This window comes from Microtus pennsylvanicus, chromosome 4 (genome assembly GCF_037038515.1).
Source record: "Microtus pennsylvanicus isolate mMicPen1 chromosome 4, mMicPen1.hap1, whole genome shotgun sequence".
In the NCBI taxonomy this organism is placed as follows: Eukaryota; Metazoa; Chordata; class Mammalia; order Rodentia; family Cricetidae; genus Microtus; species Microtus pennsylvanicus.
The window spans coordinates 135018569-135044349 of NC_134582.1; the positions used below are offsets into that span (position 1 = coordinate 135018569).

The 25781-nt window shown below is 42.5% G+C and overlaps 1 protein-coding gene and 1 long non-coding RNA gene across 3 annotated transcripts in view; one reads left to right on the forward strand and one right to left on the reverse strand.

Moving 5' to 3' along the window:
- Nebl (nebulette) overlaps positions 1–25781 on the reverse strand; it is a 346177-nt gene that overhangs the window by 186827 nt on the left and 133569 nt on the right. For both annotated transcript variants that reach the window (XM_075970570.1, XM_075970569.1), the window contains exon 3: positions 19102–19186. In XM_075970570.1, coding sequence (XP_075826685.1) covers positions 19102–19186 — 85 coding nt within the window. The remainder of the gene's footprint in view (positions 1–19101; positions 19187–25781) is intronic.
- Positions 19517–23837, forward strand: LOC142848942 (uncharacterized). Its single transcript, XR_012910496.1, has 3 exons — positions 19517–19666; positions 20474–20525; positions 23736–23837. It is a non-coding gene; the product is annotated as an uncharacterized LOC142848942 (long non-coding RNA).

Here is a 25781-nt window from a genome sequence, read left to right on the forward strand (position 1 = left end):
TAGTTTCAATAGCTTTGTCATTATTTTCAGTATATGGCCGCTCACTCCAAGCATCACTAATAACAAGTTCTCTTCCAAAAGAAGCTGCGTCTGTGTTTCTTAAATGTTGTTGTTGGGGGTGGGGGCTGTGGTGCATATGAGGAGGTCTAGGGTAACCCTAGGGCATCTCCTCCCAGGGTCTTTCCTGTGGATTCTGTAGTTCTGCCTTTTCAAGACCAGCTGCTCTGACAGCCTCTGGCCAAGTCTCCTGTCTCTGCTTGCTGTCTCACTCACAGCATTGCAGATACAAGCTAATGCTTTTGGCATGAGCTCCAGGGGTTAAGTGCAAGCTGCCTCACTTTGGGGCAAGTGCCCTTAGCCACTGAGACATCTCACCAGCCCCACCTCTGTTGTATACCTACAGCTGATTATCATATATCTGTAGAGCAGAGTTCCTTCATGGCAATTTCCCTACCCTTACTGAGAACCCCATCAGTTGCTATACTTTGGACTCTAAATGTCTTTCAAAAGAACACGTGGGGAAGATTTCGATCAAGAAATGAAACCTCTAAAACTGTGAGGTAAAATATACCTTCTGCCTTTAAGGTGGTTCACTCAAGTATTATTGTGTTACAGTCATGGAAGTCTAACCGGTACATGGGCTGTTGTTACCACTACAGTTTCCCTCGTCCTCAGGAACACAGGCTCACCTGACTGACCTCACTTGCCATCCAGCTGGCTGTCTTTCCTGTCTTGTTCCTCATCAGCTGTTTCCTGACAATTCAAAAGAACAAATGGTCATGGCCTCCAACCCCTCAGCAGCCCTACCAGTACTTGCTTAAATGGTTTTTGTTACAGAATCATGTCATAACATGCATGCTTGCACTACTTTCTCAACTGTATTATTCTTCAGAAACAGAAATCATAACTTTTCCTTCCTGTGTCTCTCCTGGCACCGAATCCGCAGCACTGAAACTAAGTCTTCCCAATCGATGGCTATTGATTGAAGAGTGATGTCATGGCTCTCTTGCATCGACTTGGGTTGTACATACCCTGCTGAGGAGATAAAAGGTTCTCAGACAGGACTTCTCAAATCAGAAAAGGATAATGGCTGCCGTCTACATAGGGACAATCACACAGGAACTATAGGAAATGTGGTCCTGTAACTCCTCTATGCAGATGAACAAGTCTTTCTCCATTGCTTTAAGACTTTAGGTAGATCTCCAAATTCTTGGAAAAGTGAAAGAGGATGGAGCATAAATTTTTGAAGAACACTTTCAGTTCTTATCTCTGTTATAGAAATTTATTCCTTTTTAAATGGAATTCAAAGAATAAAGAATCTGCTGCCACCACCTCACCACCCAGTGGTAAAATCGGTATGACTTCTTGTTTCACTCTTATCGTTACAAACTACAAAATTGAATTTTAAAAACTAACATTTTTTTCTTAGATATAAGTGTATATATACATCTATCTGCTGCCTCAGTCATTTAAAGATATTGAAATTTGAGCTTCAGATTGTTGATTTTTTTTTAACAATAATGTTATTTTTTATTTCTACATATACTCTATTGCATGACTGTCCCACTTTTTCTTTATCCATTCTTTGGCTGATGGGGAAAATCCTGTGGAAGAAGGGGAAGAGGGATTGTGGGAGTCATAAAATTCAAAGACATAACAATAAAATGGGCCCATAGTGTCTCACTGCAATTAAGTGACAACCAGGGAGTCTGCATGGGTCTAACCTAGGCCCTCTGCATATATTTATAGTTGTGCAACTTGGTGTTTTAAGGGACTACTAACAGATTTAGTGGGGGCTGTTGTTTCTGACACTTTTGAGCACTTTGGAACCATTATCCTCCTGCTGGGCTGCATCATCCAGCCTTAATTTGAGCGGCATCATCTAGTCTTATTGAAACATGGCATGCCATGTTTGGTTGATATCTGTGGGTGGTCTACACTTTTCTGAAGAGAAAATAGGAGAGAGAAATGAAGAGTGGAGCAGGAGAAAGGTCTGGGTAGAAAGAAGGGAAGAAAACTATTGTCAGGATCTAATATTTGAAAGAATAAATTAATAAAAATTAAAAAGAAATAAAAATAGATTTTCTCATAAGACACATTCAAACCACAGTTTCCTTTTATCCACTACCCTTAACTCACCCATTCCTCCACAGATGCAGTCCATCTTCATTTCCTCACCATAAAACTGTGGGTCTCTCTCTTTTTTTTTTTTTACTTTTTTTTTCTTTTTATTTATTTATTTATTAAGGATTTCTGCCTCCTCCCTGCAACCGCCTCCCATTTTAAGATACCATCTTACACCTGTCAGAATGGCTAAAATGAAAAACACCAATGATAGCCTTTGCTGGAGAGGTTGTGGAGAAAGGGGGACACTCACCCATTGCTGGTGGGAATGCAAACTTGTGCAACCACTCTGGAAAGCAGTGTTTCGGTTTCTCAGGAAATTCGGAATCAACCTACCCCTGGATCCAGCAATTCCACTCTTGGGAATATACCCAAGAGAGGCCCTATCATACAACAAAAGTATATGCTCAACTATGTTCATGGCAGCATTGTTTGTAATAGCCAGAACCTGGAAACAACCTAGATGCCCTTCAACAGAAGAATGGATGAAGAAAGTATGGAATATATACATATTAGAATATTACTCAGCAGCAAAAAACAAGGACTTCTTGAATTTTGCATACAAATGGATGGAAATAGAAAACACTATCCTGAGTGAGGTAAGCCAGACCCAAAAAGAGGAACATGGGATGTACTCACTCATATTTGGTTTCTAGCCATAAATAAAGGACAATGAGCTTATAATGCATGTTCCTAGAGAAGCTAAGTAAGAAGGTGAACCCAAAGACAAACACATAGGCATCCTCATGAATATTAACCTTCATCAGGCGATGAAAGGAGACAGAGACAGAGGAGCACGGGACAGAAATCTCAAGGTCCAAATCAGGAGCAGAAGGAGACGGAGCACGAGCAAGGACCTCAGGACCGCGAGGGGTGCACCCACACACTGAGACAATGGAGATGTTCTATCGGGAACTCACCAAGGCCAGCTGGCCTGGGTCTGAAAAAGCATGGGATAAATCCGGACTAGCTGAACATAGAGGACAATGAGGAATACTGAGAACTCAAGAACAATCGCAGTGGGTTTTTGATCCTACTGCACATACTGGCTTTGGGGGAGCCTAGGCAGTTTGGATGCTCACCTTAGGAGACCTGGATAGAGGTGGGCGGTCCTTGGGCTTCCCACAGGTCAGGGAACCCTGATTGCTCTTCAAAATGGAAGATTGTTGATTTTTTAAAAACCATGAGAGTCCGGATATGTATATTGGTTTCTTTGCCCTTCGAATGGAATTCTGTATATTTGGTAGCAATGCTGTCATCTGGGGAAAAATGTATCTTCAGAAGATCTCCTCTAAACTGCAAACACCATTTATGAATTAAACACTGAAAATTCAGAGACATTTCAAATACCAGAGCACTTTAAAGGAATTGTATGTTGTGTCAAAAACTTAAGTACCTCAGAACTAAATCCAAACATTCCTTCTCACCTTTCCATTCCTTTTCCTGGAATGGGAATGATATCATACATTCTAAAGGGCATCTCTGGTGGCACATGGCCACAAGTATCTCACATCACAGTCCCACCTCAGTCTTTCAGATGCTGGCTGGTTTGATGCGGCAAAATCGTAAAACTCCACGTCATTTGGGAGAGTTCAAGGGTCTTGGGAAACTCTGAGAAATAATGCCAGAAGGTTCGTTATCTGGGATGAAATGCCATATAAACTAGTCCTCAGATATGATCTTTTTGGGTTAAGGCTTCACTCCGGTCCCTGGCATCCATCTATCCAAAGAGTCTGGAATGTTCTAGTGGAAGCTCCATCCCAAGCCCCCTCCCCTAGGAGTTGCTTCAATCCAGACTCCACCCTTGAGAAAGCCTGTCAAATGATCATCCCTCCCCAGAGATGATGAAGACCACTCCCACAAGGTATTTAAAATGCCCCCCAGAAAACAAAAGTGATTTTCTGGTCTTCCTTCCCCAGCTCCTCTCTGGAAGGCTGGAAGGCCATCCAGAAGCATTGGGCTTTTCCTTATTAGGTTTGATTTGATGTGACTTGGATTACTGCATCAGCAGAGAGGCTGATGGGGTGGAGAAACTTTTCATCATCAACACAGGCAATCATTACATTGGTACTCACTAACCATGCAGATTTCTGGGCCACACACTTAGCATGTCAGGGGCCAGGTTCATGAATACAGAACCATGGTAGGGATAGGCAGGAAAACCTCCTTAAACTCCAATCTAGAAAAACTTGCTTTTCATTCAAAATTCTCTCAGGATTATTCTCCCAAGGAGTATAGATGTCTCTACGGGAAAACAGAAATGGCAGCCGGTCATCTTATAGAGGCAAAAGAAGGAAACTCAATATCTCCCTCCGAACAAATTCTTAGTTCTGATTGGCATAACAGTAGCACCACACCCCTTGCTAACTCACACCATAAAGAGGAGATGAAAGGAAGCCCGATGCATCATTAACAAAACACTAAGTTCAAGTGCAGTCCTTGAAGCAGGTACACACACACACACAAACACACACACACACACACACGATGGGGGGGATAGCACATCTCACTTCTTTGAGTACTTTATAGCAAAAGACACTCAATGAAAATTTTTTAAATGCTGAGTAACTTTGGAGAAGTAACACACAGGGAATTCATCTAAGTAGTCATTGAGGAAATTTCACCCAAACTGGCTAATTCAGGCCCTGCCAATCTGAGCTGTATCGTGTTGTCATAGAGAAGGAGATAAAACACTGAGATCTTAAACAGGTAGACCACATTTTTATTCCATAGAGGTGTGTATACCAATGCCATCTTTGATAGCGATTTTATGTACAGAAAAAATTCCAAGGGTATGGAACTTTAGGAAAGGAGTATATATGTTCTTAAGTTTCAACTATTGCCATTAGGTGGTTTTTCTTAAAGAGATAGTAGCATTCACATTTCCAAAAAAGTGAGAGTATTTTAAATGGTGCCTAGAAGGCAGGACATCCGTGATTTCCCTGTGGCAACATCTACAGCATGATGCTAAGAAGGAACAAGCTACAAGTAGCTTAAAGGGGGTGAAGAGAGAAAAAGAACAGAAATGGTTTTTTTTCTAAGCCAGGTCACACATCATGTCTTCTCTGGATTGAATTTCAAAGAGAATTGGCCATCCCATATAGATAAAGGTAAATAGAGTTGTCTTTGGCTTCCTTCCGGAGGAAGGTAAACACATACACAGAGGATGAGAAGGGACAGCCAGAAGAGGAGCAGGAGACGGGAACATTAGTGTCGGCAGGTTTGGGAGCATATCTCTTGAGGGAGCTCAGTAGACACATGGAAGCCAAGTATTGTGGGGCCAAGAAGGACTTTCAGCAAATGTAGATTATACCAATAAATAATTGAAGCAGCTTTACAGGGAATCAATTAAAGGGAATGCAGATAGGCCCTTCTGTGAGATTCCTTTGCTGGTAATGGTTTAAAATTGAGGATGCTGCGATTTTCTACCATTTGTAATTAATGCCAAGACAGAATTAAACAGGCAATCTATCCACCCACCTCTTAGGATGTGGCTAATTCTTCATTCTTGTAAGGCTCCTAATTTTTATGAAACCACTTTCCATTCTCTCTCCTTCGCTTCACACATTACCATCCTTATCATTAAATGTTATATTATAATCCTGACACTTAGATAGCATGGCTATTGAATAATAGCCATTGAATTAATAAGATCACTTGCTGCTAGTTCACAATCTACATGAAGGAACAAAAATTAAAAGTAGACTTTAAAAAAAACATTAAGCACACAATTGCGTGTACTGGAAATCCAAGCAGTTAGCAACCAAGAAGAGAAAGAATTTGGGGCCAGCCTAGGTTACACAGTGAGTTCAAATCTAGTATAAGAAACAGTAATCAAAAGCTGGGGGTGGGACCCAGTGGCAGAACACTTCCCTAGCTCGCACAAGGCTCTGTTTTCTGTCCCCAACACTGAACGTGAAAAGAAGGACATTAACCAGGAAGGGACTCTTTTAGTTTATGCTTATAGATGGGTATCTGCCTGGTATAGGTAACATCCAATATTCAATAATTTGAATTAAAATAGCTAAGATGTGAAAGTTAGGAAAGAGTCCCATTACATGGTGTTTTGTCACAGCAATAGAAACGTAACTAAGACAAGTACCCAGCAGCAACTCCATTGAATTTAGTCGTTAACGTCGGGAAAGAAGAGATGTACATGTTTTCTCAGTCTGTTCTGCCTTTTCTGAGCAGCTAATTCTCTATGTCAACTTTATAGTACATGTGTGTACAGATTCATATATGAGCAAACATAGGAACACTTTATATGTGTGTTATTTGCATATGTTCCTGAATGTATATTTTATATATATAATTATGACTTAAGTGACAAACCAGTAGAGAATAAAACATTATGAAAAAAAACAGATTCCTGGAAATTACCAATAATCAACGTGCTCAAGGTGGTGAGTCTGGGTAGGAGCACTGGGAGCCAGTATGGCTGCAGATAGACACTGAGTTCTAAGAGTCCTGTTCTTTGTCCAATAGTATAAGGGGACTTAAGCTTTGCTTCCAGTATGTGGTTTATAAACATAATACCCATTCTGGAAGTGAATTTTTCTAAACCCCAAAGGCTGTTCACTTAACTCAAAATAAGATGGAATTCTTGGTTTCAAACCATTCTTGACTTCTCTGCTTTACATAGAGAGTTTCAAATCGAACATACATGTTTGTTTGGGTGTCTGCTGAAAAGCCACCTCTGTCACAGGAGATGCTTATTAGGTTCCCTCTTAGAAGACAGTCACGGGTCAGTCTGTCAATAGCAATTTCACATCAACAGGCAGAGTGTCAGGCAAATCAAATCCAAAAGCACTCTACTAGCCGGGATCAAATTTGTGTCCCCTTCATTTCTGATTTGCCATCATCTTGATACTTCTATCAGAAGGCAAGAGGAAAGAAAAGACAGAGAGGGGAAGAGAGGGAAGGACAGAAGGAGGGAAGAAGGGAGGGAGGAAGGGAGGGAGGAAGAAAGTAGGAAAGAAAGTTTTAATTGCTCTCTTGAGACACTTTTGTAGGCAGAGACTGCTCGTTCATTTCCCGGCCACCCAGACCCGATTATTCACAAAGAAACTATATTAATTACAACACTGTTTGGCCTATTAACTCGGGTTACTTATTAACTAACTCTTAAATCTTAAATTAACCAATTTCTATTCATCTGTGTATCACCACAAGGCTGTGGCCTACCTGTAAGGTTCCAGAACGTCTCTCTCCTTCGGCAGCTACATGGTGTCTCTTTGACTCTGCCTACTCTCTCTCCATATATATATTCCAGCCTGGCTGTATTCTGTCCTATCATACTGTCATAGGCTAAAGAAGCTTTATACATTAGCCAATAAAAGCAACACGTATATAGAAAGACATCCCATATCAGACTTTATACTGAGCAACTGAGTTGAAAAGGTACAATCAGCCAGTACTTGTAATCTCAGCACTCAGAAGGCTGAGGCAAGAGGATAGCAGGATTGCAGGCCAATCTGAGCTACATATTAAAACCCATATCTCAGAAAAAATTAAAAAACAGTACAACCAATATTACTGGAAGTCCAAATAGAGATCTACTTTGGAAATAGCATATTAATTGTCCAAATGGAAGTTATCTTTTTAAACAGCGTCAATGACAATTTCATTTTTAGTCACTGTTTGGTTGGCCATTGTACTCCTTCATGATTAGACAACATGTCCATATGTACCAGACAATTTGTAGGTGAGCAAATGCTGCTACTTTTGTCTAGTATTTTATTACATATCATTTTATGTATAGCTAGATATAGATGATGTTGCTATAGATAAAGATATAAATATTAAACAGCCTGCTGGTAGCAAACATTATTGCCCTGTTTTGAGTTTATGGGAAGCTCCTATAACACATCACAACTAAAAATTGTAAATGTTTGACTTACTTAGGGATATTTTATTAGATAGTTATAAATGGACTTCCGAAAAGTCATTGGTATCAAGAATGAGATCTTCTAGTCCACTACTGAGCAACTTGGGCACGTGATTGTGTAAGTTGCTGTTTCTGATCCAAGCTATCTCTGACACATTCCAGTTTTTATTTGCCTGTTATTGTCACTGAAGATAGTTTACATATTCAGAATCTTATTCACAATCTTATTCTCAATCCACAGGCATTTTCTCTCAGAGTTGTTAAATCCATTATCCTCATGTTTTTCTGCCCCTCTACCTCCTGGGTACCTTTTAAAATAAACGTTTATGATACCATACAAATTTCTATCAACCTACATTGTTCATCAGAAGGATTACTTGTTTAAACATTTCATTTCTGCACTTGATAATACACATTATCAAGTTTATGTATTGAAAACAATAAACATCTTCCATCCCCCACCTCACCCCTACCCATGCCAGCTTCCTGAGCCCCCTTTTCACCCCTCCTTGTCTTCTTTCCTCTTCTCAATTGGAAAGACATTCTGAAACAAGTGGAAAGTAACAACAAAGTTCTAACGAAAAGGGAAATGGTAGTTAGGTCAGATAATTTTTTGGTTAAAAACCAATAGTAATATACACACGTACATACTTTCTGAGAGTTGATGCTCAGCATCATACGTCTGTCACAATCTGCTGTCTGTCCTTGGAGGCCTTTTCTGAGTTCAATATTGTGCTGCAGAATCAGGTTGTTATCTGATTCCACCACAAAGCAAAGATTTCAAATTGTATGAATTCCAAAATTATGTGAAGAAATTATCAGTGAATCTCAGCAAACATCCTGAGCTTCTATCACAAGGTGCGGTTTCCATCGCCTTCAGATGGGAGATTCAGCTACAGAGAAAAAAGTTTGGGTCTCATCCTGCCCAACATACTGTTGGGGGGAGGCAGAAGTACTTCACTTTGTGGGGTTGTCTCTTTTGCTCTTGGCTTCTTTCTCTGCCTACCTGATATGTCTCCCCATCTCTCTCTGGTTCTGAAATATCAGTCACCAGAGAAAGAAGTCACATTTCAGTCCATAGTTAATCTCTTTAATCATTAATGAACCTCTTATCTAATTAATTAAGAGTATTAATTAATGTGCCTACTGAGTAAATGAAGGAGAATGCCACTGCATTGCTTTGTAGTGTAAAAAAGCAAAGAAAGGGATGAGACTGAGATCTGTGGGCGTTATACTTGGCCTAATCTTTGCGTGCAGTGAATTACCTCAAGTGTGGGTCTCAATACCGCAGTTTACTTATAGAATGAAAGGGGGAAAGGGAACACAAAGACCAAATAATAGCATTTGTAGAGAGATAGAGAGATAAACCTTTTCATGGTGCTGTGAACTGAACACAGAAGCTCATAGATGCACACTTTTAGCACCAAGCTGTACTCCCGGACTTATATGGATACATTTTTCAGTGTCCATACTCTACTACATAATCAAAGACACTCAGGAGATAGAAAACAAACAGCATAAAGGATGGCAAACTGAAACATCTAAAAGGCTTCCTAGAAGTAAGCCAGCGAGTATAGTTATTTTGATTATCAACAATAGAAAATACTAACAATCTTGGGATGCATCTAGAAAAGTTGTAACTGGGTGTGTGGAACTGACTTAGAGGGGTGCTTGCTGTGCAGTCATGAGGACCTGAAGTTCATCCACAACACTCAGGCAAAAGAGTCGGGCATGGCTACACACAGGCCTGTAATCCCAAGGCTGCTGGCAGAGGAAACAGGAGAGCTGCCCCCAGCCTAGGCCGTGCTTCAGTGAGAGATCCTGTGTTGAAGAAATAAGGTAGAGGGTAACAGAGCAGTTTGCCAATATCCTCTGGCCTTCATGTGTGTCTACACACACACACACACACACAATACACAAACAAGAAATAAAAATAAATGCCATAAACTATTTTGAATGTGAATTAGGAAAATTTAACAAATAAGTGAGATCTCTGATGGTTCGCATTCCTTCATCCTTGCTAAAATTCCTTTTGGCCCTGGTGGCATTTGTCTTCTCAGTTGCTGGGCACCCTACTGCATCCGATGTCACCGTGACTGTGGCTGTTGACCACCTACTGTGTATTATCCCTTGGCACAGAAAGAACCTACCAGTAATGTGCAGACTCTGGCCCTCCCTGACACTCACCAAACTAACCTCCATGACCACCAACCCACCCCACTCACATAATCCTCCCTTGCATTCAGGAACATGCCACAGCAATGTCCCTTGGAGATGCCCTGGAGTATCCTCAACAGCTCTTCACGTGGCACCCTGGAACTTGTGTCCCCTTTCCATATCACAGAAGACATTAAGGTACAAGCTCTGGTTCTCATGCTGCCTACCAACGTGCAGAAGCCCGGGTCTAGTATTAAGGTGAGAAGACCTGGGCTACATCCTGTGGGGTGGTTCTCTGCTTTTAGATTTTGTCTTTCATGCATCTTTCTCTGAGACTTCAGTCAGCACAATAAAAGCCGTGATCAAAGCCTTCTTCCTATCTACCATAGCCAGAGAGAAACAGCTGGTTTCCACATGGGGACCAAATTCCTCCTTCACGAAGTGCCACTCCCTTTGCTCTCTTCTTTAGGGCCCTTAAGTATGAGATACTATGGTAGAACACAACTTAAGGAAGAGAAAGAACCGGACTCCAGGCCATGGGACCGACAGGCTTTGTAATTGTTCCTCAATGTCAGAAGGAAATTGGTTTTAAGATGACCTCCTGCCCACCTACTAACATCAAAATTCACAAGTACCTAAGTCCCCTACATAGGATGGTATGATACCAACACATCATCATCACCAACAGCATCGCATGGCATAGAAGCCATGGAATACTGTGTATTGTTTAGGGAATGGCGACAGGCTTTTTTGGTTGTTTTTGCTGTTGCTGCTGCTGCTGCTGTTGTAAGCTAGAATATACTCAGTACAGATTTGATTTTCTCTTGCAAATATCTTTGACCTACAGAGTGAATCCATATGTACAGAATCCAAAGACATGGAAGAAGAAATGAGAGAGGCTATCTGATTCGGGAACACTTAGTAGTGACCAAAAATCTGTAGCATGCTCACCCAAGGCACATTGTCTACACCCTCTACCAAGAGCTGCAGATGGGAAAAAAAACCATTGGTTGAGCAGGGAGGTCATCAATGAACCAGTTTTGTTGGACTCTGGAAACAGACAGAAGGCCTATGCATTATTTGGGGGAGACTAAAGAGTAAAGCACCACGCTGTTACAATTAAAGGTTCCAAAACCTAGTCATAACACAGCACTTCAAAACATCTCGGCTATCCTCCTGCTTCTCACTATTGATACTGATATCTTTTGCATCATTTCAGTCAGGAGTAGAAGCAGAGATCTGACTTATGGGAAATTGTAGGGAATGGCAAAGCCTCAAAGGTTAGAGTTCACATCTGCTCAGCACTCTCCATTCTCTGGAGATATGCGGTCCACCATTGGGGTCCCTTGGAGATATGCGCTCCACCAGTGGGGTTCCCTGAAGGTATGTGCTCTTCCAGTGGGGTCTCCTGAAGATATGTGCTCCACTAGTGGGATTCCCTGGAGATATGCACTCCACCAATGGGGTCACTTAAAGATATGCGCTCCACCAGTGGGGTACCTGAAGATATGCACTCCACCAGTGGGGTCCCAAAGATATGCACTCCACCAGTAGGGTCCCCAAAGATATGCGCTCCACCAGTTGGGTCCCCGAAGATATGCGCTCCACCAGTGGGGTCCCCAAAGATATGCGCTCCACCAGTGGGGTCCTCTGAAAATATGTGCTCCATCCATGAGGTCACACTTCCCCCTTGAAATTCCTATTCACATCCATCCCTTCCTAGATATGAGACAGAATCTCTCCCTATTTTCGTGGCCTCAAAACATTTCAGAGAAACACGCCAAAGTTTCTCTCCATGAACTTTTACCTCCACTTCTACATAAACAGAGACACAATGGGAAAGGAGCCCCACCACACTATCAAACATCAAACAGTGAAAAATCTAAAACTGAGACAGGCAAAGCGGCCACAGTGAAATTCAAAGTAAAACGAAAATTAAAAGGCAACTATGAAAGGCTTATTGTTCAAGATCCCCAGAACACAGTAGCCGCCAGCAGAAACCACCAAGGGAAACTTCTCGTGTTTAGAAGTCCGGGTGATTCAAGGAAACAAGGGATGTTTTAAGAGGCTTTAAGGTAGTAAAGGGGAGTCAACTGAGATGAGGAATTGGAGGGGAGAATGTATCCGCATTTAGAATCGGGTTCCATGGCCAGCATGCAGCAAAGCAAAAATGGGAACAATGATGTGTTTCTCTGCAGAAAGGAAGCAGGCCTCTAATTCCTAAAAATTTCTTTAAAACATAATTAAACCGGGTGTGGAGAGGTGAGCTGGAGCTGGCCAACCAAGCATGATCATAGAAGTTTAACACTCAGCATCCACGTGAAGGTGAAAGGAGAGACTTGACACCACAAAGTTGTATTCTGGCCTCTGCACATGGCTCATGGCATGCACAGGCCCACAGATACACATACACAATAATAATACATTATTTTTAAGTGGTTGTTGTGACTCATGCCTGTAATGGCAGCATTTAAGGGGCAGAAGCAAAGACGAATGTGGATTTGAGGCTAGCCCAGACTACCTACATCAAATAATAATAAATTCAATAATTAAAGGGCTGAAGAGATGGCTCCGTGGGTAAAGTAATCATTGTACAAGCATGGGACCTGAGTTCATATTCCTAGCACTCAGGTAAAAGCCAACCACAGGAGCACATTCTGTAACCCCAGCTCTGGGAGTCAAAGACAGACAGTTCCCAGGAGCTTGTGAAAACCATGAACTTCAGGTTCAGTGAGAGATCCTATCCCAGTCAGTCAGCCAGCAAGGTAGAGAGCACCAGAGACCTCCGGTCTCCACACACACACACATGAATAGACAAACATACAAAAATGCATGAACACAGACAGGCACAGAGACATAACATATAACCACAGCGATAAAATAAACTCAACTGTCTCTAAAGGTCATGTGACAATTACTCTTTTCCCTTAGAAAGAAAACCAGCGCTTGGGGTGAAGCTCAGAGCCTTATGAATGTCTGGCAAACACACTGCCTCTGAGCCCCATCCCCAGAGCCCAGTGAATGCCTCTCAAAATGCAACTGCCGCTAGAGAAAGGTCTTGTGTTGGATAATCTCTAGCAGTGTCCTCCTAGGTGTTGGGATGGTCAGTAGTTGAAGAAGACCCTCTAGAAATGGAATATGGAATAAAGAAGTACAGGAAGGCAGTGGGGGCAAGCCAGAGAAAGATGAGCAGCCATACTACAGCCTTTGTGAGGCCCCTACTGAGGCTTCTGCTCAGCGCATCTCTATTATGCTCACAAAGATGCTTATTATGTTCTCTGGAAAAGCAACCATACTCCCTCCTGACCCTAACTGCTATCCCAAGATGCCCACTGTGATTCATGTCTTCTGACACTCTGCAAAAGCCTGAGAGACTAAAGCAGAACCAGCAAGGGGTACAAACCTCACAGGTTCCAGAATGATCTGTATCCTTCAGTCGTTTATGGTATCCATGATCATAAATTACACATAATCCATTAAAGAACATGGCGAGGACCAATCCCTATTGCTTCCAACAGGATTGCCAAGAGCTGAGCTGGTCCTGTCTGTAGGTAAGTAGGGAAGCTGCTAATATTTCATCTTCATTTTGAGTAGCAGCTTTCAAATTTGTGCCCTCTAAACCCAGAGTCCTCCAAAGCCCTGGAAGTAGGAGATTAAAGAGAAGGGGGAGTTTGTCCCTACATGGTCTGGGTACACAACCTCATTTTGTTCTCTTTCCAAGGGGGCAGAGGTGGGCAACCATTGAATAACTGTTTAAAGAATCATTCCCCTGGCAATAAATAAGAAGTCTATATAAGCATGCTTATATAATTTGTCTGACAAGATCTTATCTGTGTAGCCCAGGTTGGCATTTAACTTGGTGCTGACAGACTCCAAGTACAAGAACTACAGACATGAGCCATGCCCAACTCTTATGCTGAATTTTAAAAGCCCATTTATGTTTGAATTAATATCATCTTAAGTTCTCAATAGTCATAGCATCTAGATTCTAATACATTGAAAAGACAAGGTGTGGAAGCCCAAAAATGCAAGCCTATTTCCACCTTGACCAAAACTGTAGCCATAGAAGTATGTGTAGCACATTATTATTATCTGCTTGCTCATGATTATCTAGTTTTTGATAAATTCTCTTGACAAAATGTTGGCTCAAAGACACAGAGCCCAGAGGTGCTTTCTCCCTTAGCCCTTTGCTTACAAAGGTCAGCAGTCAGAGATGGGTATGATCCTTACCCTCTACCCCAGGTGCCTAAGACATGGGCATGCATGATTGGAATACATGTACCGAAGATGGGTAAGTTTGGAAAACAGAAAAGTGTTTACCTAAGGCAGACACAATCATCTGTCCTGTTGCAGAAGCACAGGCTTTATTAAAATTAATAAAAAGGGAGGAATTGTGGAGGTCCAAAAATGTGAGCCTATTTCCACCTTGACTAAAATCTCTGTTCCTCCAAGGTTATTGTCTGTTTCTACCTCAAATAAAGGTCCCACCTGGATCAGAGAGTCCTGCTCTCTCAAGGTTATTGTCAACAGGTGTGACTAATATCCAGACCTTGTATTTCAGGAATAGAGAAGTAGATATATTATTTTTTACCCCAAACAAAAGTTTAATGATCCTACTAAGTTCCACTTCCCTTAGGAGATAACAAAGGATTCCACCTAGGGGGTTGTTTGCCTACGAAATGTTTTGGTCTAGTGTGTAAGCATCACTTATTTTGCTCTAGTAACAGAGTGTTCAACTATGAATGTAGCCTGCAATCTTCAACTGGTGTGTTCATTTCCTTATATCATGTTAAAGGAGTCTTTTGTATTCTCCCCCCTGTTGTATTGGGATATAAAAGCAATTATAAATTAAATGTGGGCGATTTCAGTATTTAAAAAAAAAAGAAGTCTATAGACTTTTGATCCGGAGAACTGACAATATTTCAACGTTCTCTTTCTCATAAAGAGTGTGGACCACCCAGCCTGGAAAGATAGACATTCCCTGTTAAAATGGTGACCCCAGGGGACTTCCTCCTAAGCTCAGGGGACTTCCTCCTAAGCTCAGGGGACTTCCTTCTAAGCTCAGGGAACTTCCTCCAGACTTCCTCCTAAGAAGATTTTGTCATCTGGCTGGTGGTCTTAAAGATTTAAGGTTTCTCCAAGTTACACATTCGGTTTCCAACTTTTGTTTGTAAGTAGGGCTCTGGAAATCACGGCTCAATTTCTCTTTAATTTTTTTATTTTACTTATTGTATGTGTGTGTGTGTGTACACATGCTCATGTACATACACATTCATACATATGGAAGACATAGGATAACTTGGAGCACTTGGTTCTCTCCTTCTACTAAATTGGGATTGAACTCAGGTCCTTGGGCTTGGTGGCAAGTACCTTTACCCACTGAACCATCTTTCACCAAGCCAGGGCTCACTTTTTTTAGCCATAAAAAAGAAGAAAAGCTATTATGTTGATCCCCAGGTGAGCTATAAAAGCCTGACGCCCCACAGGCGAATTATAAGGCTAACCACTGAAGAGAGAGTTCCACTTCCTCTGCTTGCTGAATGGGCTACACAGCCAGTGGGGGTTCCTAAGCACCACTGGTGCAATGTCTTTGAAGCAGTTCACCTTGTGATGTCGGATAAAGGGGAGCCAGTGATGATAAAAGGGCTTTCCTTTGCTCTCTTCCTCTTGAAGGGCAGGTTCCAGGGCACTCTACATCCACCATGGTTTGTGGCTGGCCAAGTAACGTCCCCCAGTTGTATGCAAGCTGGTGAATGCCTGCGAGCCACTGCTTTGCACAGTTCCAAGATGCTACTCGTGGTGTGCTTGTTTGCTTTCCAGCATTTGATCTCACTTTCTAATGACAACTTGGCACCTATAGAGCCCATAAATGCTGGAGGGGATGGAGTAGCAGTTAAAAATGCTGGCAGTGTTCACAATCCTCCCCAAAACAGTAGGGAGGGGAAGAAAAGAGAGATAAAAGGTAAAGGGATAATGACATATAATTATTAATAACTGTCTAGATGGGACTGGAAAACCAAGTCCATTGTTCCCTTCTTTTTTTCCTCACTTGATAAATCAGCTAATGAACTGGAAGTAACTAGGATTAGAAAAACAATGCTAAAAGATTCCAGAATTTGAAGACTCAGAGCTATGAATCTATTTAATTCAGGTAACATCAAAAATTGCCAAAATAAGTATACAAAAAATTAAGTCAGTTTTTCTCCCAACCCAGTAAGCTGTTTAGAATTCCAGAGATCAAAACTCTAAGAAAATGGTCTGCTACAGAATCAAATAATTTTAATAAGTTAAAACAAAATCAAGCATGCCATTACTAAGTATTACAATTAGTGAATGTATCTTTCTACTGTTTTGTAAAAGAGAATGCACTGTTAACAAAAACATAACCTCTCAAAAGTGCAGTGGTCTCCTCCTACTTCTAGCGCGTACACAGTCCCTCCTTGCCTGCGCTGGGCACCTCTCACACAGCAATAGTTCAAGTGCCCATGCTCTCTGGACAGGGCTAGGGTATTGGTTAAGATATGAGGAGCACACAGATTAGGCTTAGTTCTAAGTTTGACCCCTTATTAGGGAAGCTCAGAAGGCCAAGCTAATAAAATCCTCCACTCAAATAAGGAAAACTACAGTTGCCTGTCTCAAGGGCTGTTTGAGAGATACTAAAAGGTTTGCAGTTATATACTTGGAAAATAGCAAGGATGTTGATGAATTCAATGACTTTATATCCACAACACACTTCCCAACTCCTTGTACATATCAGGAAATGGGTTCATGTTTCCTGAACAGAGGTGAACTTCCTACATTGCCTGTCTGATGGCATGTCACCCTTTCTTTCAAGAAATCATAGTTGAGAAAATCTTTCAGAGAATCTGATGCCTTCAGTTGGTCACTGCCTGGGATCCCACAGTCCTTCGTGCATATCTCTGTTAGTTCCTGTCCCACCCACCTGGCAGCATTTGTTCATGCTGCTTCCAAAGTTTGCCGCTTGCTACATGGGAGAGAAGGCATCCGCCACTGATCACCATGCCCAAAGGGAGCTGTGTGCTTGTGAAAGACAGTTGTTGTTGCTATGAGATTCCTGCTCAGCCTTCAAGGCCCCATTTGCACCCAATGAGGAAAAGGTTAAAGCGTTTAAAAAGTTTTTTAAAAAAATTAATCTGTGAAGGTTTATGGCAGTGTTCTGGAGAGTACCTGCTATAAGAAGGGAAAAAGAGAACTTATAAAGAAAAGAGATAGGTAATTAATAATCCTTGAAATATAAGTTCTGAAGTTCTGTCCAAAAGTTGACAGTTTCTTAGGGTGAGATTACTTCTACTGTGGTTTATCCGTTCATTGGCGGGAACTTGTGATTGCCTTCAGCCCCTTTATGTGGGACTTGGAACCGCTTCTCAGTCCATTTGGTGACAGGAATAGGGCTCAAAGTAGAATTCGTTGTTGGTTAATGCCGTGAAAATTGGTTGGGAGCTAACGTATGATTTGTGTAAAATGCCAGTCCTGGTGTGCTAGACCATTAATCTCAAAACTGGGCACTGGCCAAAGGGAAGACGCTGTTTTGTATTGGTACAGACATCCCTGCTTTACGATCCAGATGATGGAGGTTCATCACCAATACATGCTCATCACTAATACGCCTTTTCTTTCCAGGTTGGGGGGTCACCAGATAATCATATCAGAAAACAGACATCGGTCCACCAATCAAATGCTTGCAGGAAATGTGGCTAACCCTCTCCTCGGTGTGAGGAGAGAGCTTGTGAGGACAGAGGGCCTGCACACGTGTGGAATGACTGATGATAGAGACTCAGAGAGAGGGATCATGTGGATTGGGTGGAACAGAGAGCTTCATGCTCGTGGTTGGCTGTGAATGGGGCCTTGAAGGCTGAGCAGGAATCTCAGAGCAACACTGACTGTCTTTCATCAGCACACAGCTCCCTTTAGACGTGGTGACATGTTTGGTCAGTTGTGGACGGCTTCCGCTCAGCTGACAAGCCAGTACCCATTAGCTCCCTACCAAATGCATAATTTTGGAAATACAAACTGAAAAGGAGCCTGTGGCTTTGTGGAAAGCAGAGTTCATTCTCCCTACCCCAGACACTTGCAGCTGCCTCCTGACAGATAAACAAGGCAGACTGTCTTGCTTTTCAGGAGCACAAAGAACCTGGGCAGCTGATCCAAGGCCACAACTAATGAACCGCTCAAAATATTTCTTCCCTCTTCTCTCTCCCTCGTTCTTCCTTCCTCCCTCCTAGGCACAGTTTTTCTACGTCACTGACCAATAATCGTTCAAGAAGTTGCTCAGCACCTTCCTCTCCTCTGTCAGCCAAGGTAATGATTTTGAATGTGTGTCCTGCACTTTGCATTGAGATCGGGTGTCCCCGTAGAAAACCCTGCCACTCAAAACCCCAGTCCTAGCCCGAGTGCTGCAGCATATTGAAGGCAAGTTGGCATCTAAAACGGTTGACTGGGAGCCAATTGTGGCGCTCTAATCTTTGTTCGTGCTGTCAATGTGACATGTGAAGGAATACGGAAAGAGTGACAGGATGGAAACAGCGCTAGACGCTGGTGTGAGATCCGCAGACAGGGTGTTAGCCCCCCGTGAAAGGCAGTTGGGTCAAGTTAACACCTTGTGTTTCCCCCACATTTGCAGTATGGAACAGCTATTTACAAAATGTTTTTAAATATTTAGGACCAAATAAATCAATATTGTTGGGAAACATTTACCCTGACCAGAAGTCATTTACTCGCCCTAGTCCCGTGGGAATAGCGAAACTGAAAATATCGGGATGATCCGACAGGGGGAGCAATACAGATGTTCAGCACTTTCGCCCCGAGTGCCCAGGCAGGCCTGCTGCCAGGCTGCACGCTGGACTGTGGCCGGCATGAGCAATGCAATGGCGACATTCTCCGAAGAGTGGCTAAAGAGGCCTCCTGCATATTACCTGGCTCTGCAGTTCGCTCTGTTGCTTCAGGCGAAGGTTTTCAGGCGTGTCCGCCACCGTGGTGAAGGACTGCTTTGGGTAGTGTCTGTGAAGAAACATTTGAAAAGGACATGGTGAATCAAATGCCATAAAGCAATGCTATAAAACCAATGATTTCACCCTTCCCTTCTGCCACACTAGAAGAGGGACTGGTACCTTTGAATAAAGTCATGGCTGTCATTATTCTAGGCCCCATCCTTTCTCAAGACCCTTTGCCACTTTTTTTTTTCTTTCTCCTAAAGCTTAAACCTCAGACCCTGTTCGGCTAGATCCTAGATCCTCCTACCAAGCACCAGATTATGCTTGTAACTCCCCGACTTTTATTGCACGGGCCTTCAGCCCATCTATTACTCTAACGTGTGGACCATCTTCCAGGCTTCAGCCAAATTTCCTTCAAAAGTGCCTTCACCTCGCTGTCTTTGTTCATCTCCTCTCCAGCTCTCAGCACAGCTCTGCAACAGGCTTAAAGTTTCTTTCGAGAAGCTTATCTCTCCCAAGTGTCAATGACTTCCCATGGAAACATCTAGTAGGTATCTTTTAGTCCTCTTGCTTAGCCATCCCTCTATTTTGAAATGTGTTTCCTTCTCAGTTTCTGTGTGTCCTGTCCCCCACCCCAGTCCCAGCCTGGCTGCTCCTTCCTCCAGTTCCTTCTTCGCTCTGGTCCTCTGAGGTCTTCTTTCATATACCCCACCTCAGGCACCTCACATGGCTGTCCTCCACTCAATCCACACTACTCCCTATGAGATCTCAACCCGTTCCTGCAGCTTTTAGGCCTTCTATTTATTGGTTTCGTTTCAACCCAGTTTTCAGATTCAGGGGCGTTTCCCTTTGAACATTCCACATCCACCACACACTCAGTCGCACTGTGACTCGGCCACTCATCATCTCTCCCAGCCCTATAGCAAATGCCTCCTGATTCCTCCTTTTTGTTGGGACTGAAATAAATAAGTTGGGTATCTCGGGGTAACTTTAACACCTCATGTATTAACCAACTGCCATCTCTATCTGATACACACACACACACACACACAATATTTGCTGCTCTTGCCCTTCCTACCTGAATCATTGAAATAAATGATCCAAATGCAAATCTGGTTACTTTGTCAAGTAAAACTTTTCACTGGTGCAATAATGTCCTGATGATCTTAGCATCAAGTCCAGGCTCCTGTCCTTCAAGGACCCTGTGTTCAGCCGTCTCTAGAGCTCTCTCTCATTCCATGCTCTGGTGAGTTCACCCGTCTTGTTCCCATCTCCCTTGGAAATGTTCCTCTTGCCTGGAACATCTATCTGCTTCCCCAGTCCACTTCCCTTGCTAACTGTGATTATTTTTCAGGTCTGGCCTGATGTCATGCTCTCCGGGAAGCATCCCTGGCCTCCCAAGCTGGGTAAGAAGAGGCTCTGGGTAGACTTTCCTCCCCTTGCTACAGTGCCCTGCATCTTCATTCATGTTTTCTGACTAGTCTCCTCTACCCCCTCTGATGAAGGCTCTATGGCAGCAAGAACTGGCTGTCCTGTCCCTGGTCAGAGTACATTCCTGGCATGATCTCCATTCCTACTGGTGCCTGGCTCACAGTGTGAGCTCAATAAATATTTGCCTGGGGTGGGGGACAAGAGTGCAGGAATACAATCAGTAGAGTGACTTCTAATGTTCTCCAGCACCATAGGGTGACAATGATTGACAACGATTAATTAGCTATTTCCAGATAGTAGAGAGGAAATGATAAATTTGTGTGGTGTGACAGATACACCAATGACCCTGAACTGATTGTTATACATTGTGTGCAAGCACGGAAAGGCCATTTTGTACACATAAATACATGGAACTTATTATTTGTCAATTAAAGATAAGCATGACAAATATTTCAGACAGAAGAAATGGAGGAATGGAAAGGAAACAACCAAGCCTAAGAGATCAAGATGAGCCACAGGAAAGGTCTGGCCTGGCATATGATATAGATATACATTGTCACACTTGGACAAACATGAAGCTTGCCCTTCGATGTGACCTTCAGGACGTGGGAAAATGGTATTTCCTCCCTTCATGTGGTCCTCTCCACTCATAACGCACTCAGCTGAAACATATGGGGCACGTCTACCTAATGTGGCCCCATCTACACAAAACCCACTCCTCCAAGAATGTGTTCCTTCCTCCCACCTCCCTGGCCCCTCCTTTGTTGATGTTCAGCTGGGTCTCTTTCTGTGATTTCTCCAACTCTTCCATGCCTCAAGGTTTTGAGTTCTACTTTCCTTGCATAAGGTTCTTTTTACATCCCTGTCCCTGCGTCCTGGGAGAACACTGATGGAGGAATCCTATGTTAGCACAAATAAACTCTCTAGAACCTTCTCAATGTGCACTAGCACTTATAAAATTAATATTAAGTATTTTTGCAGCCTTGTATAATGAAATACATAGTGGGAAGATCTATATTCACCAGTCTAGCATCCTCCAATAATAATCCCACAGAGTCCATTTTTCAGGAAACTGAAGTTAACCCCATGACTACTGGAATCACTTTAACTATTTTCCACTAGCATTCTTCAAAAGTCTTTGTAATTTTCTTGCCTTCTCTGAGCACATATAAATCCAATTTACATTTTCCCATGACAGTTTGGAGCTGTGTTGATATCAGATCGTGATAAAATAGAATCATTCTTTCAAAGTTTACAAAGACAGTTGGCCTAAACTGTTCAAGTTCATTGTGTTTTTCCTAGCCTGATATGTCAAGAAATCATTTCTGCTGTGGTCCTGAGTCCCTAGGGTCATCTTTCCTTCTCCTGACTTAGACTAAGAAAGTACACAGTCAGGTCGACAGATTCACTGGCTCTAGTAAGCATCTGCAGTAGATAAGGTGTCAGCCACTCCTGTTGACTCTCCTGCAGAGACTCCCTGGGGACCAGGCCTCTCTAAGGACAACTCTGGCACTCTGCTCCAGACAACAGACAGGTCAAGAAGAACAGCCAGCTCCACTGGGATATGGATTAAATATTGAACTTCAATAGACTTTATATGTAGCAACTGTTGATTGCCATTTTTAAGGACTGTAAAAAGAATTTACCAAGATTTTTCACCAAGATATTCTATGCTGTGCCATGAAGTTTCACTGAAGGGTTAATCTGCAGGCTCTCTGTTTTTTGAACTGTGATAGAATGCACTCTCGCATGTGTGTGCAACTGTTAGCCGGCTCAGCCCCGGCTGCACCCACATGCAGGTGAACTCATTCGGGATGGGAAGGCATTCTTTACAAGGCAACTTCTCACCTGTCAATCACGTTAAGGTGAAAAATCGCATGAGCTTTTCAAGAACACACTAATGTTGATACAAACTGCCTTCCTGCCTGTGCTCAGGGTTCCTGTTCATAAGGCAAAAATGATTTACTGGGTACCATGCACCCTCGCTGGCCACTCAGGCTTCTGATTTTGAAATATTTCATGAAAATCACCTATTCTTACCACTGGACTTTATAATGAGAAAATGGAATGGATTTGAACTTTAAAAATATATGCATATAAAGAAACATCACTTTTCTATGTCTGAACTTAGCAGCACATATGAAGTCCTATTTAGAAAGAGGGTTCGAGAACAACTGAAAATATGGGTGTTTTTTTTTAGAAGACACAGTTTGCTAACCTGATTACAAAACAGCAGACTTCCTGACAGGTTGTGCAAAGTTACAGTTACATTTACAACTATAAAAAGATGCCAAGATATCACACTTTTTCCAATATCCTTTTCAATCCTGCCATTCAGGGATTTTTTTTTTTCATAGTAGGTTAATCTATATATAACTTGCTCTAAAGACTGTAACTAAATTAAATTATCCAAAATCTCATTGCGGAAAGAAAAGTCTAGTTTACCCTATTTATTTACTTACTTATATGTACATACATGCATATATGTATGTATAAGGCATGCATATGTGTGTTTATGCGTGTGCAAATCTGTGCCTATGGAGGAGGAAGTCAGACAGCAGGGTTGTCCGCTTTGTTCTTTGACACAGGATCTCTTGTTGTTCTGGGTCTCGTGAGTTAGGCTCAGCTAGCTGGCCAGTAAGTCCCAGGAACCCTGTCCGCATTTGTGCAGCATTGGGATTACAAGCCCACACAATTGCACCCAGCTGCTCTTAAACACAGGCTCTGGGTCATCATCTCGGGTCCTTGTATTTACACGGCAATCACTTGGCTGACTAAGCTCTCCCTCCAGCCTCCTCCTTTAGTCTTATAACCAAACTAATCAATATTGAGGAAGAGAAAGTATTCATGTCAGAAAGGCCTATCACAGGTCATGGGTACTAACACAAATTTAAACCTATAGATTTGACCATTCAGGTCAAAGAAATAGCAAATTTAAGAGTTTATGGTCTTTGAATAAAAATGCTATCAAGAACATATAGAAGAACCTCATGAGCTGAAACCACAAAGCTCAGAAGAAGTAAATGTAATTACAGCACCAAGCGCATTGTATGAAGTGGTGTTTGCAAAGTCAGAGACGCCTCATTTATTTTTCCATATGGGCTAGATCTGAAAATACCATCAAGTGCTGGGTTTCTCAAGGTCATAACCATCAGAATTAACCCGACAATCTTGTCTGAACCTAGAGTCTCATCTCCCAGTTTCCCACCATCCAGTCCTACTCCAGAAGAAAAGCAAGCCAGACACAAAATAAAGTAAGAGGCTGGGCGAGCTTGCTGAGAACCCAGGAGAGAGAAATGAAGCATTCCAACCTCAAGGAGCGGCGGTGACACACAATGAATTTTCACCCCTTCAGCGTAGTGTGTTTAAATAGCTGTGAAAAGATCTTCCCGAAATTAATGTCTTTGGCAAATAAAATGTATTTCCCAAACTTGTAGGAAGAAAGTTTTTGTCCTCTGCAACTCTAGGAATGAGAACACAGGGTAAAGAGTACAGGGCGTGTACAATGGATGCTCAGAGAGAAGCAAGAACCAAATCGTTAAAGAACCATAACAATGAGCGAGGCAAGAGCTTCCAAGTGACACCTTGATCTTGGAGACAGCCAATGTCTGTCTAATTGGCCTTGAGGCCGGCTCCCGAGAAGGAAATTCATGCCTCACACTGTAAATCTAGCCGACTTCCTGTAGCTGGTGAGGTCATGAACCCTAGAGGAGAACCGGCTGCTGCCACTTTCCTAAGCCAGTCTAATTTCCAGCTGCATTTTAAGTATTTATCCTCACACCCACAGAAAGGCAGAGCCCCCATGCCTCACCGAATGAATTTGTCTTGGCAACAGATGAAGACCGTTACAGAAATCTACAACTGGTCAAAATGAAGTGTAGAACCGGCTGCAGGGTGCCTAGGGGTGCCCAGTTGACACACCTATAACATGACCCACGCCTAAGGCTCAGGGAACATTGTGGAAGGGATGTATGGAAGAGAGCAAGGGCCGGAGGACCATAGGTCATGCAGATCTCTTCAGATGATGCCAGGAGTCATAGCGAGTTTTCAGTCTCACGTCTACTGTCAACAACATTAGTGTTACTACCACTCTTTTCTCTTTGCTCGGCCACAGAGCGGCTTCACACCTCTGTGTATCAGTGGAATACATATTCCTGCCCATCTGTGAGGAGGCTGCTTGAATCGCATGACAAAGACTTAGAAACTGAAAGGGACTGTGGATGTGAGACAGTAGTTACCCACTTAGATTTATAAACCTAGGATCCTTCTGCTTGTAGTTAAGGTGAAGGCTGTGCTTCAATCCAATGGTCCTCAACCGCTGTCCCCAGAGGACAGTAACAACATGCAGAGTCTGGAGGGGGGTTGGTTGTGCCAGTGAAGAAGTATGCAACCAGCATCTAGTAGGTAGAAGTTGAGTCCTAGGTGACCTCCTAAACAATTATGGGACCATGGGACAGTCTTGATGACCCCTGACACAGACCCTTTGTGCCTGGCAAGATATCCTTCTTGAAAAAGTATCTTAACATATTTTCAAATAATATTTACTTTTTTAAAAAATGCAACTCTAATTCTTTAGAACATTTTAAGAAGCAGAAGTTATGATCTCATATTACTAAGTTGACTTCTTGTCTCCACCTGTCTGAGTTATGGGAGTGGCCCCACCCTAAACCATCTTTCATGCTCTGAGTGGCACCAAGAGGGTAATTTTACCCAAAGGACAAAATCAACAACTGTTTCTGGCTGCAGAGAGATGACAGGGGTTTATAGGTAATTTTGAATATTTTCCTCAAACCTGAGTAATTCTGCTTTTTAGAAATAATTCCTATCACTCAAAATAGGAAAGTAGCCCATTAAAAATAAACAACCTTGGGGGGAGATCACTTAGGAAGTTAATTAGGAAGGTGACATTTCAGAAAGAAAGAAAATAATTAAAGAAAGACAACGCCAAAAAGTAGTTATGCAAGCAAATGTGTCCATATATCCACATAAGTGCACAGATACACAGTGTGCCTACATAGGCACACAGGCACACGCGTACAGTATGTCCACATGTACACAGAGATACACAGTGTGCCCACACACACGCAGGCACACAATATCAAGAACAAGAACAATGTCAACCAAACACAATGTATCTACATAGACACACAGACACACACATACAGCATGTCTACATGTACACAGAGATACACAGTGTGCCCACACACACGCAGGCACACAGTATCAAGAAC